The sequence below is a fragment of the Sapajus apella genome, unplaced genomic scaffold (assembly GCF_009761245.1).
Source record: "Sapajus apella isolate SASKATOON/1434 unplaced genomic scaffold, GSC_monkey_1.0 scaffold139, whole genome shotgun sequence".
NCBI lineage: Eukaryota > Metazoa > Chordata > Mammalia > Primates > Cebidae > Sapajus > Sapajus apella.
In genome coordinates this window covers 2134865-2153972 of record NW_022437079.1, presented here as the reverse complement: position 1 = coordinate 2153972, position 19108 = coordinate 2134865, and the positions used below count along the sequence as shown (strand labels likewise).

The following is a 19108-nucleotide window of genomic DNA, read 5'->3' as shown; positions in this document are numbered from 1 at the left end:
TCCGCCTCTGCTCCCCCCTCCTGGGCCTCGGGAAGCAGGCACCTGGATCCAGACAGGCTCGTTGGTGGGACCAGGGGATGTGAGGTTCTCCCAGTTGCCCCTGCGTGCGTATGTGAAGGTGGTCCCTGCCACCTGGTAGTCCCCGTCCCACTGGATGGTCCAGCCGCCGTTGAGGAAGTACTTCTTCGGGTCCTCGCTCCGCAGTGCCAGGAAGTTAGCAGCCTCCGCCACCTCCTGGATGCGGATCTCACGTGCGCCAGCTGGGATCAGACCCACATCCACATACCCTGCCGGCCATGGGTTGTGTATGGGTTGTGCTCGGGGTGACAGGGTTGCCTATCCTCACCTGCTGCCCTCACCTCTCTCCCCACTTGCCCCCGCCTGCTGATGCCAAAGATTCCACTGTTACTTTAAAAGTCTGAGCTCCCTGAATTGCTCAGATATGTCGTAGGTCACCTCACAGAGGTGCCCCAAATCCTGACCCCATGGCCATGTCCCGTCACCCCTCTCCTGGGGACCTAAACTGGTCTCATCACAAGGCTGGGTCCACCCAACACTCAGGGCCAGCTGGCATTCTCTTTCTAAAATGCCAGCATGCTCAGGCGTTTCTCCCGGGTCACCCTCCTCAGTCCACACGGCTGCTTTTATTCACCCACTTCTGTAACACCCATCATGCGCAGGGCACTGCTCAAGTGTAAAATGAATAACAACCCTAGGATGTAGGTACTATCGTTGTCCCCATTTCACAGATGAGGAAAGTGAGGCAGGCAGGGATAGTAACATGAATGAGCGTCCTACTGGGATCTGAGGACAATGGGGTTTTCCTCCCACGGGAAACCTTCTCTGACTTCCCCAGGCCAGGAGCGTCTTCCTTGGTGCTCCCATCCTCTGGGCCTCCCTGCACTGCACCGGCCACACAGAAGATTCTGTCCCCTGGGGACTGAGCGATTCACCTGCATGTCCCCATCACCTAGCACAGTCAGCACTCGAACAACGTGTGCAAAGCAGACCCGAGGTGAGGGCGTGGAGCTGGGGGTCTCGGAAGCTTCGGGAGGAGACCACCATCCTCCTAGAGGCCCAGGGGCTGCACACAAGCTGAGCTGGCCCTGCCTGGGGTCTCTGGGACAAGAAGACTCCCCATGGGGACAGGTCTCTGCACTTGGGTTAGGGGTCCCTGACTCCTGCAAGAATTCCACCCCAGCAAGGCTTCCCTGCTTAGCCATCTATGGCTGGGTGGGGACCACGAGGCCAATGGGGGGGCCCGGGGGAGATGGGGAAGTGGCCACCAGGTAAAGAGCACACCCCTCCCCCACAGTGGTCCCACCCATACCCAGGCCCTCGGCCTCCTCGAAGGTCTGGCTCACGGTGTGGCAGGTGGAGCCATTGCCGTGGCACACGCCACAGCGGTCCTCCATGGCACCGGAGTCAATCTCGAAGTCGCAGCCCACATTCTGCAACACACAAGGGAGGGAGGCCCGTGGTACTGGCAGTCAGCCCTCTGTAGCTGCAGCCCCGGGGACCACCAGGGTCAGGAGGAGACAGCTGGGAGTGGGGATCAGGAGGCCTCTCTCTGGCCCTACCCCACCCCAGCTGTGCCTCTGACCCAGGTGAACTTCTCTACCTCCCTGAGCCTCAGTGTCCTCAGATGTGAGACGGGGAGACCCGCCCCTCCCTTAAAGGCATGTCTCCAGCATCACATGCGACAAGAGAAGGGAGTTCTGCAAAGGCTGCGGGCAGGCAGGGACCTGACTCGCCACGGGCTCCTGACCAGTGCGTGCAGGGAATCTGAACATCAGAGGCGCTGGGGGTGGGCCCCTCCCTGCTGGTCCCCCTCTGAGCCCAGGCCCGGACACCCCAGCGGCTTAGGGGGCTAGAAGCAGGGGCAGGTAGGTGGCTGGGGAAGATGGGCAAAGATGAGAGGCCTTTGGGGCTAGAGCCCTTCATGTCACCTGTGCCACCTCATTTGACCCCTTCTATCAGGGAGGAAACCACAGCCTGGGGTCAGCCAGCTGGCAAGAGGTCAAGCCCCTGCCTGGGCTCCGGTGTCCTGGCTGAGGCGGTGCTGGCACAGCATCCAAGGAGACGTGGAGCGGCGAGCCCTGACTGGGAGGGGTCTCCAGTGCCAGGAGACCTGGTAGGGGCTTTGCCTTAGTGGTAAGGTGAGGTGGGGTCTGGGAAGCCCAATGGCAGAGCAAGGGGAGGGTGGCCAGAGGACCAGGAGGGACCCAGGGGAGAACCCGGGGCCTGCCAGTGGGGCTGGGGGCAGGCGGTGCTCAGAGAGCCGCTTCCCGACCAGACACACCTTGCAGATGCCATTGATGCAGAGGTCCCGGCTGACCCTGCCCTGGTAGCAGGGGGTGCCATCGACCACGGCGTCCCGCAGCTTCTCGGCAAAATACTCATTTGAGGGCCGGCAGTGCAGCTCACAGGGGTTCACTGGGGGCCAAGTAGAAGAGCCATCAGCGACAGCCAGGGCAGGAGTTATGGAGGCCACCAGGAAGACCCCTCCGTGACACACATCCATGGCAGGCTGGAGGCTCCGGCTGGGCTGGTAGCTGTCTACAAGGCTGCAGACTGGAGAGCTGGGAGGAGCATAAGCCCCAGGGCACAGCGGTGGCCCAGGCTTGGGGTGGAGACTGAGCCTCCTGCTGCATCACAGGGTAGCCTTGGGCGCACACAGCCCCAGCCCTCTGAGGCTCAGTGTCCCCGTGGGAGGCAGCACTCACCGTCATTGACCACAGGCACCCATGTGTGCAGCTGGCCCTTGTAGAGCATAGCGTCAAAGTGGCTGCACTGCACGTGGCGGAAGGAGGGGCGGCCAGAGGGGCAGGCTTGTAGGTTGCAGAGGCGGAAACGCTTCCGCTCGCCCACGCAGTACTTGCCCTTGTATTTGGGCCTGTGGGGAGACGCAGGGAGGGCCCGATGAGTGCTACTGCATGGCCACAGCCCAGAGCGAGCGGCCTCCTCCTGTACCCACACCCCGAGATCCCTGCCACCCAGCTCTGCGCACACGCTCTCCTCCCGTGGGCTGCCCCTGCTATGGCCCAGACACACCCTCCCTGTTTGTAAGGACCTTCGGGGAAGTGGCAGCAGGAAAACTGAGCTCTGTCCCCAACCTGCTGTGTGACTGTGGGCAAGTCTCTGGCCACCCCCTGGGCCTCAGTTTCCTCATCTGTAAAATGGGGTTGGGGCTGACTCTGCAGAGGGCTGTTGAGAAGTTGTAACAAGCTGCAGGCATGACTGGCACTGACTGGAGGGACTGCTCCGAGTCCCCAGCCCATGACACCAGCGTCCTAACAAGCCCTTGAGTCCTCAGCCTCCCTCCTGGTGGCAGTTCCCCCAGCCTGGGTGTAACAAAAGCTCCCAGGGCCCCAGCCAGCTGAGAGGGCTGCCCAGTCACAGCTCCTGAAACCCTCCCCACGTAGGCCAGGGTAGCTGGACCCAACCCAGCTCAGACCTGGAGGTCTGGAGGCAGGGAGGACCCCAGGCCAGTCTTAGCCAAGCACAGGGCCCTGGGTGGGGCTGGCTGTGAACCCCATGCCTTCCCTGGGTGGCCTCGTGAAGAGGAAATCAGCTGGGCAGTGCCTCAGTCTACGGTACTGCTGGGCTCTGCGTCTCACCAGATCCTCACATGCCCCCCGTTTAAACAGGGAAACGGAGGCAGAGAAGGGGTGAAGAGGGGATTCAAACCCTGAGCTGTCTGAGGTCCAGGGCCCACGCTCTCCCCACTGCCCTCTCTGTCCTCCCTCCAGCCGGAGGCTGCTTTGCCGTGTGGCCTCTGATGAGTCTTTCTAGTCTCTGGGCCTCAGTGTCCCCCTCTCTGCAAAGGGGTCAGCAGTGGGGACCTGTCAGCCCCAGAACCCTCCTTGAAAGTGACTCAAGGTGGCCTGAACACTTGGACTGACCATTATGAGGACACTTCTAAGAGCCAGGGGCCGGGACAGAGCCAAGCTCCTGCAATCGGCTGACTGCTTGGGTCCCTCTGTCCCATTGCCCAGGGCACCCTGGGCCCCACACTCACGCAGGCTGTGTGCACTGCCGCTCAGCGCTCTGCACGCCCACACCACAGCTCCGCGAGCAGATGGACCAGGCGCTCCAGCCGGACCAGCCACCGTCCACGGCCTCGGGCCGGAAGCCCACGGGTACGCATTCCCCATTGAGACACCACTACCGAGACAGATGGAGGTAGAGCCACCCCACCCCCAAGCCTATCAGTCATCCTCACCCTAGTGAGAACAAGGTGGGTGGGAAGCCACGAAAGGCACAGAGGGGAAGGATGGAAGGTGAGAGAGGCCCCTCCCAATCATCACCATCACGTGTGGCCCAGGCCACAGGGCAGAGCTGAGCAAGGAGTAAAACAGCCCACGTGCTGACTCAGCTGAAGACACCTGGGGAATCATGGAATCAAGCCCTGTGCCCAGTGCCTCCACTTTGTAGACGGAGGCTTGGGCTGCAGAGAGTGGGGGTCTGCTAGGAGCACAGCAAGACTGTGAGCTGGGGATGACCCCCGGGCCCGGACACAGCAGGAGGTCTGGCCTCTCCCTCCCACAGCTGGGACTGGGCACCTCCTACCTTGTTCTCCCCACACCGGGTGCCGTCCACGGCTGCATCCAGCTTGGAGTGACAGGTGGTCCCGACAGAGCACCAAAGTGTGTGGCAGACATTCTGCGAGGAGGGGGCACAGGCCACACCCTCACCCCACCCCCCGTGCCACCACCCGCCCTGCCCCCACCCTGTCACCAAGGGCCCCCTGGACACCCTTCCACATGGCGGGGGTCTACAGACCCCCAGAGGTCCCTTCTGTGTCTGCTCCCACCTTCCTCGCCAGACCTTGTGGTGGTGTGGGGGGCCCGGGGCTGCGCTGCTCACACCGCTCCCCAGCTGTCCACCCTCTCCCCGCCCAGCCCCGCCTCTGGAAACACTCCCATTAGAAGATCACTCCAGGCAGTCTTCTCCAGGATAAACAGACCCTCCCCACACAGGTTCCTTTTCCCTCTTTTTTTTTGAGACGGAGTTTCGCTCTTGTTGCCCAGGCTGGAGTGCAATGGCGCATTCTCGGCTCACTGCAAGCTCCGCCTCCTGGGTTCAGGCAATTCTCCTGCCTCAGCCTCCTGAGTAGCTGGGACTACAGGTATGTGCCACCACATCCAGCTAATTTTTTGTATTTTTAGTAGAGACGGGGTTTCACCATGTTGACCAGGATGGTCTCAATCTCTTGACCTCGTGATCCACCCGCCTCAGCCTCCCAAAGTGCTGGGATTACAGGCGTGAGCCACCACACCCAGCCCTTTTCCCTCTTAAAAGCCAGCCCCAGGGAGGCTAAGGGACTTGTCACAGTGGATCCGTGGTTGACTCAGAATTCAGAGCCGGGTCTGTGGCTGTCCATCCTTGGCCTCTCCCACAGGCCTCTGACGTGTCACAGTGTCATTCGGGGGCGCAGCCTAGGCCAAGCGAGGTTCCTCCCAGGCTGGCATCCACAGGCTGGTGAGGGCTGCCCCCTGAGCCCTCCCGCCGGGTCCCCACACCCACCCCAGCCCACTCACATCCATGTCGTCACAGAAGGCAGAGTAGGCCCCGTACTGGAGGCGGCACTGGTGGCTCACATCATAGAGGATGCCGGGCGGCACGGAGGGGAAGTCGATGATGTCCTTGGCAGGAGGGTCATCCAGGCACAGCCCCCACCCGCGGCTAGAGATGGGATGGGAGGGGGGCGGGCAGGGGCAGCCTGTGAGACCCATCGGAGAGGCCTCGGCTGGGCTGGGAGGGGAGAAGGGAGTGGCACAGAGCCCCACCACTGTAGGAGAACTCCAGCCCCCCGCTTGGCTCAGCCACCCTGCAGCCAGCAGCAGAGGCCCTCCCACCCATGCTGATCTCACCTCCTGGGCACTCCAGCTCAACAACCCCAGCCCCAGTGCCCGGCCTCTGCACACGCTGCTGCCTCCACCCCGCTCCTCCTGCCCTACCACTGCAGCCTCCCCTCCATATGCAGCACCAGGGTCCTTCCCTCTGAAGCCTCCTGGATCACCAAGCCCTCTCATGGCCCTGCTCTCTAACCCTGCAGCCTGCATCCCTGAGCCCAGACCCTGAAGCCAGGCCCGACAAGGATCTGGAGAACATCACATCACAGTTGACACAACAGAGCCTCCGATGGCCCCACCCAGGCAGAGACCTCGGGTCATCTATGGTAGGACGAGGTCTGGAAAGCAGCCCTCCCCTGGGAGAGAGCCCAGGCAGCCGTGCCTGTCCCCCTGCAGGGCTGGCCTCAGCCTCTGTCACACCCTATCTACTCCCGCCTTCCTCCAGCGGCATTCCCTGGCAGCAGTGGCGGGGAACCGGGCAGACGAGAGCAGGCACAATCTGTACCCACCAGACACTCCTGCTGTGCGGTGTGGCAAAGACGAGGCTGCCCGCCCAGACACAACACCACAAGGCAGGGGGCATGCAGGCGGGGGCCCTGGGGAGGGCGGCCCAGGCCCAGCTGTCACCCGCTTCTGGCCCTGCCTCACTGCGTCGCCCTCGGGCATGGCTATTGTGTCTGGGCCCAGTGTCCATCCTGCTGCACCTGCTGGACCTTAGGCTGGCACCACTACAGCTTAGCAGCAGGAGTGCCCTGGCATACTGACCAGCCCGCCCCTCAACTCCTTGCTGTCCTTGATAAACTGGAGGAAAGTTTAGGGGGCCTTCTGGGGGCAGCAGTTCTGGGGAGAATTGAGCCACACAGACAATCAGGGCTGAGATGGCCCTGGCAGCCACGACTTGGGCAGAAGCAACAGAGGGAAGCAGGACCCACGGGACCTGGGGCCTCTAGCCAGGCAGGGGCAATGGGGAGGCACAAACCCTCCAGTCTCCCGTCTGGGAGGTCTCAGGGCAGGTAGTGCCAGGCCCGAGGGCCAGGATGAGCCACAGTACTGGGTGGGCCAGGCAGGGATTGCACAGGGAAGAAAGCAGAGGTGATAAATCCCAGAGTCCAGCAGGGAGAGGAGGACGAAACACGACGGATATGGAGAGGCTGGAAGAACATGAAAGAGTCAGGAACAGCCAGTACTGCCAAAGGCAGCTGTGGGGCGAGGCTGGGAGGGTGGCTCAGACTGTAGGACCCCAAAGCCCCGATTTCAGAGGAGGGGGCCTGGCAGCTGGGAGATCCAGGCTGGGTGGGCGGTCTGTGTGGTCTCCTAAGTCCCCTGGTCAGTGACAGGCCCCTGGCTGTGCCCAGAGCTGCAGAGAAGAAAGCCAATGTCCTCGAACTTCTACTGAGGACCCTGGAATCCCCCTGGAGTCGCCCAGACTGCCCTGCTGGCTGGAAACAGATCCCTCTAACATGGAAGTGGGCAGAGGAGCAGCTGCTGCATGCAGTCCTAGTGCCCAAGACGACAACGTGCCAGGCTGGCCCCGGGCAGCGGGTGCACACCCTCTCATTCACTCCTCACAACCCCAAGCTGGCCACGTGCCAGGCTGGTCCTGGGCACCAGGGGCACACCCTCTCATTCGCTCCTCACAACATCCCAGGCAGACTGTACCATCATCTCCCCTCACACACTCAGGACCCATCCGTCACTTGCCCTGGGCCACACAAGAGAACGTGATGGCCAGGATCTCAAGCCAAGTCCAGGCTGCCTGCACCAGGCTGTATCTGCTCACTGGGCTGCCCCGAGGGCAAGGCTCCTCCCATTCAACCGTGAGCCCGGCCTCAAATACTTCACCCCAAATACAAGTTTAAAACCATGGCAGCCGAGGCCTGGCGGGGAGAAAGGAGTGTCCCAAGTGCTCCAGCGGCTTGGGGCTCCCTGAGCCTCCCCGGCCTGCACCCAGGGCAGAGTGTCAGCAGAGGGTGATGGGGTCAGCTGGCCCTGGGCTCCTTCCTTCCTCTAGCATTCCATGGTTCGAGGACGTAGATGGGGGCTCACCCATCCTAGCTAAGGGGTCTTCTGACCTGGTGGCTGAGGGGTCCAGTGCGCCTCACCCCAGCACCGACAGTCCCTGGGCTGCAGCCCAGCCCTTCTGTTTCCTGGCTGTTTCCCAGTGCTGACTCGCTGCTCATGTGGCTCCTGTGGGCCTGCTGCTGGGCAGCTGAAGCCACAACCTGTCAGCTCCCCCTGGGTGTGCGGGAGAAGTCCGGAGCACAAGGCGACCCTCACCGAATCCACTGCAGGAATCAGGCCAGGTGCTGTCTTGGAAGTCAGAAACCCACGTTTTTACTCTTTGCCTGGCTGTAGATGCTTGTGGCCTTAGGCCTTCACATCCTCATCTACAAGAGGCCGATCCCAAGCTACAGAAGTATAAATAGCAGTGTCTTCTTGGGAAAAATCACACAGGCGGCCGGCAGCCAGCCCTTCCTTCCGCCGACAGGCTCACTGCCAGGTCCTCTGCGCGGCTGACACACCCGGATCCCCAAGCCCGTCAGCCCTTCCCCTCCACGCCCCTCCTCGGGCTAATTACAGTGGGGCTGGGCAGTCCCACAAGAGTCCGGAGCAGACATATGTGACTCGGGTCAGAAGCCTCACTGTAACCTGGAGACAGCAAAGCGCTGCCCACCACCAACAGGAGAGACCTGGGGGCCCGCTCCCCTGGCCCCGCCCCCGGAGATCTGGTGATGGAGTCGCTGGATGGGGGGTCCATGGGGTGAAGTAGAGGACCCCACGTGTGACCCAGCCTGCCTCTCTCCCTGTAGAAACGCTGGCTTTAAGGGAAGCGGGGAGCAGGGCCTCACCCCCTCCCCGCCTGGTCCAAGTTGACACTGGTGAAATGCTGTGACCACTTCCCAGAGCCCCTAGAGCACCTGTCAGCCCGGAAAGTCTCTTAGAGTTCTTCAGGCCAACTCTTTTGGACAGGCTGCAGAGGCAACCCTCCAGCCCATCCCCCACCACCTCCTGAGGGCTCTTCTGCCCCACCCTACACTGGCATGGCCCCAGCATCTGCCCAGCCTGCCCTCCACCTACAGTGCCCTTCTTCCTTGCAGTGGAAGTCAGCCTTTAGAGGCAGCTCCAGGACTCCTCTGAGTTGCTGTTCCTGACCCCAGGAGGGTTGGTGCCCATCCCCCCATTCCTACAGACCCAAGAGGACCGCATGCCTCAGTGCTAATCATCTCCCAGTCCCATCTGCCTGTCCCCCTCCGTGTGAGGGACTGGAGGGCAGCGCCAAGTCTGTCTCCTTTACCACCGTCCCCACACACAGGGCCCGATGGACATGGGGGTCTGTGGACACAGCCAGAACGAGTTTGAATTCAGCCCTGTGGGTGGGCTTGGCTGATAAGTAAGCATCTATAGGCAGGAGGCCAAGGGGCTTCAGGTCCAGCCAGGATAAGGGGGTGGTCTGTGAGTGCCTCTGAGACACCGAAAGTGCTGGAAACACTCCCGGACCATTCGGCACCTCCGGTGAATCTCACTCATTCTGTCCGAAACCTGCTTGGGTGGAGTCCATCCTCTCTCTCCCGTCCCACCCCCAGCAAGGAGACCACAGGCTGGTGCCCCGCCCACCTCCGCCCTCCACACATCCTCTTCTGAGCCTTGGGAGCACCCTGCTGCGTGACTCCCAGGATGCAAAGGTGAAAGTGTGAAAGGACCTTGAGAAGATGGGGTTCTCCTCCCCAAACACTCCTCCATTGGTGGGGCATGTATTGTCCTGCTTCCGTCTCGCTCTCCCCCGTGCCAAGGCTCCGGGAGGCCCCGGCTGGCTCTAACTCTCACGCTGTGCTCCCACCCTCACCCCAGGCCCCGAGCCAAGACCCTCAGGCGTTCCAGCAGCTGAATGAGGACAGAGACTGTGTCTGTCTGTCCTAGAGCCGTTGGGTGGCACCCTGGGTCAGGGCAGCTGGGAACAAGCCCTGGGGCTGTGGTGGGGACAGCTACTATTCTGATTTGCTGAAACCATTCTCTCATTCTCTGCCCTTCTCTGAGGAAGGAGACACACCCTCCTCCTCACCTTCAGGCCACCTCCCTGGTGAAGTCCACACCATGTATCACTTGGGAACGTGGAAATAACAGTAGTGAGCACGTATAAAACGCTTACCGTATGGCAGCACTGTGCTGAGCACCCCACGTGTTTTCTCATTTACTCGTCAGATCGCATACACAAGGCGCTCCCATCATGATTTCCATTTTTTGAGGCTTACGGGATAATATAACTTATCTGCCAACACAGTCAGAAGCCTGGGCCACAGTCTAGGTTCCTTTTTTTTCCCCCAAGACGGAGTCTTGCTCTGTCACCCAGGCTGGAGTGCAATGACATCATCTTGGCTCACTGCAACCTCTGCCTCCCGGGCTCAAGCAATTCTCCTGCCTCAGCCTCCCGAGTAGCTGGGACTACAGGCGTGTACCACCTCGCCCGGCTAATTTTTTTATTTTTGGTAGAGATGGGGTTTTGCCATATTGGCCAGGCTGGTCTTGAACTCCTGACCTCAAGTGATCCGCCCCCCCTTGGCCTCCCAAATTGCTGGGATTACAGGTGTGAGCCGCCGTGCTGGGTCAGTCTAGGTTCTTAACCACCAAACAAAACTCTTCTCTGCTTCTAATCCCACTCCCCACCCCAGTAATCCCTCTTCCATTGAGGCCGGCATCCCTGCTCTTACATCCTAATGGACCTGATCACATCCCTGCTTAAACCCCACAGTGAGTGGACTTCTAGAAACACATGGCACATTGAGCAGACAGATTTATCACTGCTCCTTCCAAAACTCCACTGTGATGACAGCAGAGGAAATAAACAAGGCATAAATCCATAAGGGGTGATGATGGAAAATGAAGGTTGTCAAAAAGACTGGAAGCTGGAAAGCAGATGGCCACGCAGTAGCTGACTTGGTAGAGCGATTAAAGCTGAGAGCCAAATGCCTGCAGGGAGGAACCATCCAGAAACAGAACCCTGGAAAGGCTTAGGAATTGAGTTTTCAGGGACCCCTCTAAGCCTGAGGCCCAGCAGAAGTGAAGACACTAGGGCTGAACGTCAGTAAGAACTGATCAGACCCTAGATCCCCTCCCCAACCCTGAGTAGCCAAGTGACTGCCACCTCCCCACCCAGCAGGGGGCCGGGGACCCATGGAGAGGGTGAACCGGGTTCTGGCCCAGGAACGCTGGACATAGATGAAGGCCCAAGGCGGACGGACCTACAGAGAAAAGGGAACAAGCAAAAGTCTACACATTGAAGGGTAAGAAACACGCCAAGCCCCTTCCCCACTTGGATGCTGGTATGCTGCAGCCAGACAGACATACACTCTCCCAGGAAAACTCTAGAGGATTCCGCTCTGGGGAAACTGAGTCACTCAGAAAAATGACTTCAGATAATTGACATTGCAAGAACTCCCAAAAAACAGCCCCCTCCGAACCAGTCCTTCAGCAGTGAGTGACTTGGAAAAGTCCTGCCCAAGTCCACAAACTGCCCAATGAGTGTCTCTGCATCTCCTTGCTATATATGAAATACAGCCAACACATTTTAAGAGAACCTTTTTTATGAGACAGAGTCTCACGCTGTTGCCCAGGGGGGAGTGCAGTGGTGTGATCTTGGTTCACTGCAGCCTCTGCCTCCTAGGTTCAAGCGATTCTCCTGCCTCAGCCTCCTGAGTAGCTGGGATTACAGACACCACCCACCAAGCCTGGCTAATTTTTTTGTATTTTTTTAGTAGAGACATGGTTTCACCATGTTGGCTAGGCTGGTCTCGAACTCCTGACCTCAAGATATCCACCTGCCTTGGCCTCCCAAAGTGCTAGGATTACAGGCGTGAGCCACCATGCTCAGTGAAGAAAACTGTTGACATGAAACAAATATATATATTTTTAAATAACCCAAAGAAAAGAAAAAAAATTTAGGGAACAGAAGTAAAAAGTAAAATCCACGTGAGCAGTAACCTCACAAAGATACGAGAACATGCTGCACCCATGGAACAAGAATTAAATAAAAAGGTGTACAGGCTGAGCATCTCCAATCCAAAAATCCAAAATGCTCCAAAATCCAACACTTTTGAGCACTAACATGATGCTCAGAAGAAATGCTCTTTGGAGCACTTAAGATTTTGGAATTTCAGATTGGGAATTCTGAACTGGGAACTCAAGATGGCACGGCCCGCCATCCTGAATTCTTCATATCTTTGACCTTTTGCCTTGTAAACGAGGTCTATTTATTATTATTTTTTTTTTGAGACGGAGTCTCACTCTGTCACCCAGCTGGAGCGCAGTGGCACGATCTCGGCTCACTGCAATCTCCGCCTCCCAGGTTAAAGCAATAATGAAAATACTCCAAAAAAAAAAAAAAAAATCCAAGATCTGAAACACTTCTGGTCCCAAGTATTTCAGATATGGGACACTCCATGTGTATTTAGTGAATGAGAAAGTTTAAGAAATTAAAAGTACAGGCTGGGTACGGTGACTCATGCCTGTAATCCCAGCACTTTGGGAGGCCGAGGCGGGTGGATCACGAGGTCAAGAGATTGAGACCATCCTGGCCAACATGGTGAAATCCCGTCTCTACTAAAAATACAAAAATTAGCTGGGCGTGGTGGCGTGTGCCTGTAATCCCAGCTACTCAGGAGGCTGAGGCAGGAGAATTGCTTGAACCCGGGAGGCGGAGGTTGCGGTGAGCCGAGATCGCGCCACTGCACTCCAGCCTGGCACCTGGCGACGGAGTGAGACTTTGTCTCAAAAAAAAAAAAGTACAATGGAAAAAAATCAAAAATTTAATAGAAGGACTGTAAGGTACAGAAAAATTAGATGCCTCCAAGAAAACAGAAAGAGACGGCTGGGGACTGTGGCTCACACCTGTAATCCGAGAAATTTGAGAGGCTGAGGGAAGAGGATCACTTGAGTCCAGGAGTTCAAGCCCAGAGTGAGCAATATGGCAAAACCCCAGCTCTACAAAAAATTTAAAAATTAGCTGGGTGTGGTGGCACACACCTGTAGTCCCAGCTACTTGGGATGCTGAGGTGGGAGGACCATTTGTGCCTGGGAGCTCAAGGCTGTGTGAGCCATGATCGTGCCACTGCACTCCAGCCTGGGCAACACAGCAAGACCCTGTCTCAAACACAAGAAAAAAGAAAAGAAAAGAAAATAGAAAGATATGAAAAAGAGTAAAAAAATTTTAAAATAACAAAATGAGAGAAAAGCTGAATATTAAGGGTTCCAGAGAGAGAAAATATGAGAAAATTATCAAATAAATAATACAAGAACATTTCGAGAACTGAAGGACACAACTTTCCAGATTAAAACAGTCCAGTGAGTGCTCCCTCAAATTAAAATAGACCAAGGCATATACTGTAAAATTTAAAATCACCAAAAAGAGAGCGAGAAAGAGAGAAAGTCCTAAAAGGTCACCTTTTTAAAAGGTCACATTCAAATCAGAATGTTAAGGGGCTTTAAGAGAAATATTGGAAACTAGAAGACAACAGAAAAATGCCTTCGACATTCTAAAGAGCAACTTTCCAACCCTGAAGCTGGTATCAAGTTAAAATATCAATCAGAAGTGAGGGAAGAATAAAGACACTTTGAGACGGCAAACCATTTACCTCCATGCACTGTTTCTCAGAAAGCTACTTGAGGATGTGCTCCACCAAAACAAATTAAAAAACCAAAAAGTTACCTCTCCATACTGAATTACCTGGTAGGGATTACCTTTGGGAAAGCTGGATTAAGAGATATTTTATAAAACTGTTAAAGGATTTGAAAGGCCTCAAGAAGCAAACAAAAACCAAGCAAATAAAAAGCTTGTTCTTACAAAGAAATGCTGTCTAGGCAGGGCACGGTGACTCGTGCCTGTCATCCCAGCACTTTGGGAGGCCAAGATGTGTGAATCACTTGAGGTCAGGAGTTCAAGACCAGCCTGGCCAACATGGAAACCCCATCTCTACTAAAAATACAAAAATTAGCTGGTGTGGTGGCGGGTGCCTGTAATCCCAGCTACTCAGGAGGCTGAGGCAGGAGAATTACTTGAACCTGGGAGGCAGAGGCTACAGTGAGCCAAGATCATGCCACTGCACTCCAGCCTGGGCAACGGAGTGACACTGCCTCAAAAAAAAAAAAAAAAAAAAAGAAATGCTATCTTATCACAATACTTAGTTCAACCATAAAGATTGACAGTCATAATAATGAAATAATTGTGGAATATGGAAACTTAATCCAAATGTGTTCACACTAAATTGGGATGGGAGGTAGGGGGAACAAATGCGTGTGCAGGAAGTGATGTAAGAGTGCTAAATCCCAACATTCCAGATAATATCTAAACCGGAAAATCAACAAATGAGAGTCTAGCAATGCTTTTTGGAAATAGGAAGATAAATACAAGAAAAAGCTAAAAGTGTTAAGCTTGCGGGTGGTTGCCAAGAGGAAAGCAGCGGAGGTGGAGAGGAGTGGGACAGGCGTACAACGCTTTGTTGTTGCATCATTAATTCTTTGCTTTTTATTGAGGCGGAGTTTCTTTGCTCTCGCTGCCCAGGCTGGAGTGCGGTTCTCAGCTCACTGCAGCCTCCGCCTTCCGGGTTCAAGCAATTCTCCTGCTTCAGGCTCCTGAGTAGCTGGGATTACAGGCATCTAGTACCACAACCAGCTAATTTTTTGTATTTTTAGTAAAGTTGGGTTTCTACCATGTTGGCCAGGCTGGTCTCAAACTCCTGACCTCAGGTGATCCACCCCCGTCAGCATCTCAAAGTACTGGGATTACAGATGTGAGCCACCATGCATGGCCTGCCATCTCGAATTCTTCATATCTTTGACCTTGTGCCTTGTAAGCGAGGTCTATTTATTTTATTATTGCTTTTATTTTTTTTTTTGAGACAGAGTCTCACTCTGTCGCCCAGGCTGGAGCGCGGTGGCGCGATCTCGGCTCACTGCAACCTCCACCTCCCAGGTTCAAGCAGTTTCCTGCCTCAGCCTCCCAAGTAGCTGGGATCACAGGCACCCACCAGCACACCCGGCTAATTTTTGTATTTTTAGTAGAGATGAGGTTTCACCATAATGGCCAGGCTGGTCTCAATCTCCTGACCTCAAGTGATCTGCCCGCCTTGGCCTCCCAAAGCACTGGGATTACAGGTGTGAGCCACTGTGCCCACCATGGGACAAAGGAGCCTGTGTGTGAACAGAGGAGACAGCAATGTCTGCGTCCACCATTCCTTGCTCCCCCACTTGCATCTAACGTTGACTTTGCTCCATGAGCTCAGAATCTATAATGTGTAGGAGTTGGCAAAACTCAAAAGCAATGAGAAGATAAACACGTTATGTCTGTGACCGAGTAAGGGGCAGGGGGCACTGACAGGCCCAGAGGCAGCATTTTCTGTTTGAACCAGACTTACTTCAAACGCAGAAAGAAGACAGTGACCGAGGAGCCCCATCGTCCCTTCTCACTCATGTTAACACCCCTGTATTAGCCAACCTTTACGCAGAAAATGAAGACACAGGAGTAAAGAGAGCCCCACGGTGCCTCTGCCTTTCAGTCTTTCCTTCCTCACTGCTAAGAAAAAGCTAGACGGGCTGGGGAGAATGCACACATATCCAGGAGTGAGATGAAACCGTTGAGATGGTTATATTCTGTCTCACCGTCTGGTAAATATCAGCTACGAAAGCTGAACTGTGTAATTCTGGTGATTCTGCATACACATACACGTTAATACAGCTGACCTCTGAACAACATGGATTGGAACTGCGGGGATCCACTGACATGTGATTTTCTTCCGCCTCGGCCCCGCTTGAGACAGCAAGATCACCCCCCTGCGTTTCTCCTCCCTCCTCACCCTACTCAACGTGAAGAGGATGAGGATGCAGACCTTTATGATGAGCCACTTCCCCCGAATGAACAGTAAACATATTTTCTCTTCCTTATGATTTCAATCACATTTGCTTTTGTCTAGCTTGCTTTACGGCAAGAATACAGCATCTATTACATATAACATGCGAAATATGTATTAACTGTTTATGTGATCAGTGAGGCTTCCAGTCAACAGTAGGCTATGAGTTGTTTTGGGTGCATTGAAAGTTATACGTGGATTTTCAGTTGTGCAGGCATCAGTGCCCCAACCCCTGCATTGCTCGAGGGTCAGCTGTACTCTTATATTTGCATTTAAAATAAAGATGAACGGTAAAATTTATGCTATAATTTAAATTTAAAACTTTTTCTTGGCCGGGCGTGGTGGCTTACGCCTGTCATCCAAGCACTTTGGAGGCCACGGCAGGCGGATCGCCTGAGGTCGGGAGTTCAAGACCAGCCTGACCAACATGGTGAAACCCTGTCTTTAAAAAATAAATAAATAAATAAAAAGAACAACATTAAATAGCAAATTAAAAAAACAAAACAAAACAAAACACTAGAACAGGCTGGGTGCAGTGGCTCAAGCCTATAATCCCAGCATTCTGGGAGGCCGAGGTGGGCGGATCATCTGAGGTCAGGAGTTCAAGACCAGTCTGGGCAACATGGCAAAACCCCGTCTCTACTAAAAACACAAAAATTAGCCAGGCATTGTGGCGCACGCCTGTAGTCCCAGCTACTCAGGAGGCTGAGGCAGGAGAATCGCTTGAATTCAGGAGGTGGAGGCTGCTGTGAGCCGAGATTGTGGCAGGCACCCCAGCCTGGGCAACAGAGCGAGACTCTGTCTCAAAACACAACAAACAACAACAACAAAAAACCATCAGAACAAATTAAGAAAACACGAAAAAGGAGAAAGCTTCGTATTTGAGTCCCCTAACTGGCCCCTTCTCCCTGCCTTGCACTGGACCGTGGGGCCGGCCCTGGCCTCCTCTGACCTCATTTCCTATGCAGAAGCCTCGGCTCCCACAGCCTCACCCAGGGTTCTGCTGTCCCCTGAAAGCTCTCCCACTCCTTTGTGGCTGCAGGCCTTTCTCAGGCTTCCTTCACCAGAAACACCATTCTTCTCCCTTCTGCACATATATGAACTCTTGCTCCTCCTGCAAGTTCAAGCTCAGGTGTCGCTTCCAGGAGGACATTTGGGACACCAGCACCTCCCCTTGGCCAGGTGCCCCTCTGCTTCCCTGTACCCCGGCCTGCAACATGCCTGCACGTCTCCCGTTAGACCTTGAACTCATGGATCGGGGGCCGAGGCCCGGAGCGAGGGGGGGACTTACTCAAGGAACCTGGTGATGTACTCGCGGCTGCATCGGGACCAGGTGAGGGGGGCAGCGTCGTACAGGAGCTGTGGAGACATGATGAAAGGCCGTTTCCCAACCGGCTCACAGTCATTGCCGCTTCCGTCATGCTGAATGCCAAAACTGTGTGAGAGCACAGACCCCAGGGGCGGGTGAGCCGGCGGGAGGCTGCCAGCCTGCCCTCCCCCGGAGACCTACAAGGCGCACTGTCCTAGTTCCCAGGCCTGGTTCTGCCACCCAATGGCCGCGGCCTTGAGAAAGTCACATTCCCTCTCTGAGCCTCAGTTTCCCTTCATGTAAAATGGGGGAATGAAAGCCAGTATCCCAAGCACTCCTGCTCCAGCCTGAGCCTGCATAAGCGCCAGGGACCCAGAGCACCTCTGCTCCTGCCCGGGCGCTGGCCAGCAATGGCAAACCAGGTGGCACAGATGGGGGCCTGCGATGGCCCCTGCAAGCTCGCTGGCCTCAAGAACAGTTTGACAGAGGTTCTCCCTCACAGGTCCTTGTCCCAAGGCCGTGGACTTGAGTTAAGGGATCTGAGCTGCTGCATCACAGCAAGGTCTCCTGAGACCGTCCTTGGGAAGCACATGAGAAAAATGATTTCCTAAGCATCTACTATATGCCGGGAGTCATGCTAGGTCCTTTCAGAAACAGAGTGTCACTCGGTTCTGATTATTACCCCTAGGAGGCTCAGAGTCTACGGAACTAGACAGGGGAATAGAGCCAGGAAACTGCGGTACTGCGGCAGGGTGGCTGGGGGCACGTGACGACAGGAGCCTCAGGTGGTGGCAGACAGAGGGACCTTGGACATCACTGAATCCAGCCCCCTCATCTATGGAGGCCCAGAGAGGGTAGGCACTGGCCTAGCCCACAGAGCAAACAGGAGCAGGGACGGGGATCACGAGTGAAAAATACAGCACTAAGGGCAACAGGGAGGGACAGCCAAAGACCTACGATGACCTGCCCGCCCATCACAACCCCCCTTTAAATAAGATGCCCTCCAGGCAAGTCCAGAGATGCCCAGGCGGGCCTCTCTCCTGCTTAACAGGGTAGCCGCCTGGCTGTGGGGAGAGGACAGCGCAGGGCAGCATGTGGCCAGCTGGGCTCCTTCTCCAGAGCGTTTCCTATCCCCCGGACTCTGTGACCCACAGCCTGGCTGCCTGGTGCCCCTGGGTTGGGAAGGTGAGGCTCAGCTCTCAGTGTAGCAGTGGGAGCGGGCACAGTACCTGTGCCCGAGCTCGTGGGCCACCGTGAAGGCCAGTGGCAGGCCCGTGTCCTCGTTGATGCTGCAGCTGCGGTGCGGCTGGCACATGCCCGCCACGTGGGACAGGCCCAGGGTCTCACACGGCTGGTTCATGGCTGCGCACAGGTCCTTCCTGTACGGAGAAGCGGCCTTCAGGCTAACCTGGTCCAGTGCCAGGCCCACCTGAGCTCAGGCGGGGAAGGGTCCCCCCCCACTGATCCTGAGCGAAAAGGATGTCCCTCCCACTGTTCTGTGACATCGGGCCAGCACAGTGACCGTTCGGGAAGCAGGTGCTGTTGTTCACACACCACCTGCTGGACATCTATTTGAGACTTGGGAACACAGGACCGCATGGAACAATTCTGGCTACTGTCCCAGCAGGGGCGCTGACAGAGTCCAGGAGAGGGAAAATAACGGCCTCCGGACAGATGGGCAGGTGCTGGAAGGTACGGGAGGAGGCGGAAGGTGGCTGTGACTATAAACATGTGGCACAAGACATCATTCTCAAGGGACGGATCTGTACCTTGACTGTGCAGGTGGGTAAGTGAACCCACAAGGGATGACAACGCATAGAACTGAATACACAAACACACACATACACACAAAGGAAAGTGTGTGTGGAACTGACGAGGTCTGATTAAGTCTGTGGATGGCATCAGTGTCAGTTTCCTGGCTGGGATCCTGTATTCTAGTCATGCAAGCTGTTACCGCAGGGCGAATGGGTGGAGGCCCTACAGGCCCTCCGTTTGTATCATTTCTGTTACAGCAGGGGGAATGGGTGGAGACCCTACAGGCCCTC

General features: G+C 56.0%; 1 protein-coding gene across 1 annotated transcript in view; it reads right to left on the bottom strand.

The window, feature by feature from the left end:
• LOC116540385 (A disintegrin and metalloproteinase with thrombospondin motifs 7) overlaps positions 1–19108 on the bottom strand; it is a 55827-nt gene that overhangs the window by 12199 nt on the left and 24520 nt on the right. The window contains exons 10-18 of the mRNA XM_032263889.1: positions 18293–18442; positions 17046–17189; positions 5544–5688; positions 4573–4665; positions 4022–4167; positions 2727–2896; positions 2303–2436; positions 1331–1451; positions 43–287 (exon numbers count right to left, since the gene is read on the bottom strand). Of these exons, the coding sequence (XP_032119780.1) occupies positions 43–287; positions 1331–1451; positions 2303–2436; positions 2727–2896; positions 4022–4167; positions 4573–4665; positions 5544–5688; positions 17046–17189; positions 18293–18442 (1348 nt within the window). The remainder of the gene's footprint in view (positions 1–42; positions 288–1330; positions 1452–2302; positions 2437–2726; positions 2897–4021; positions 4168–4572; positions 4666–5543; positions 5689–17045; positions 17190–18292; positions 18443–19108) is intronic.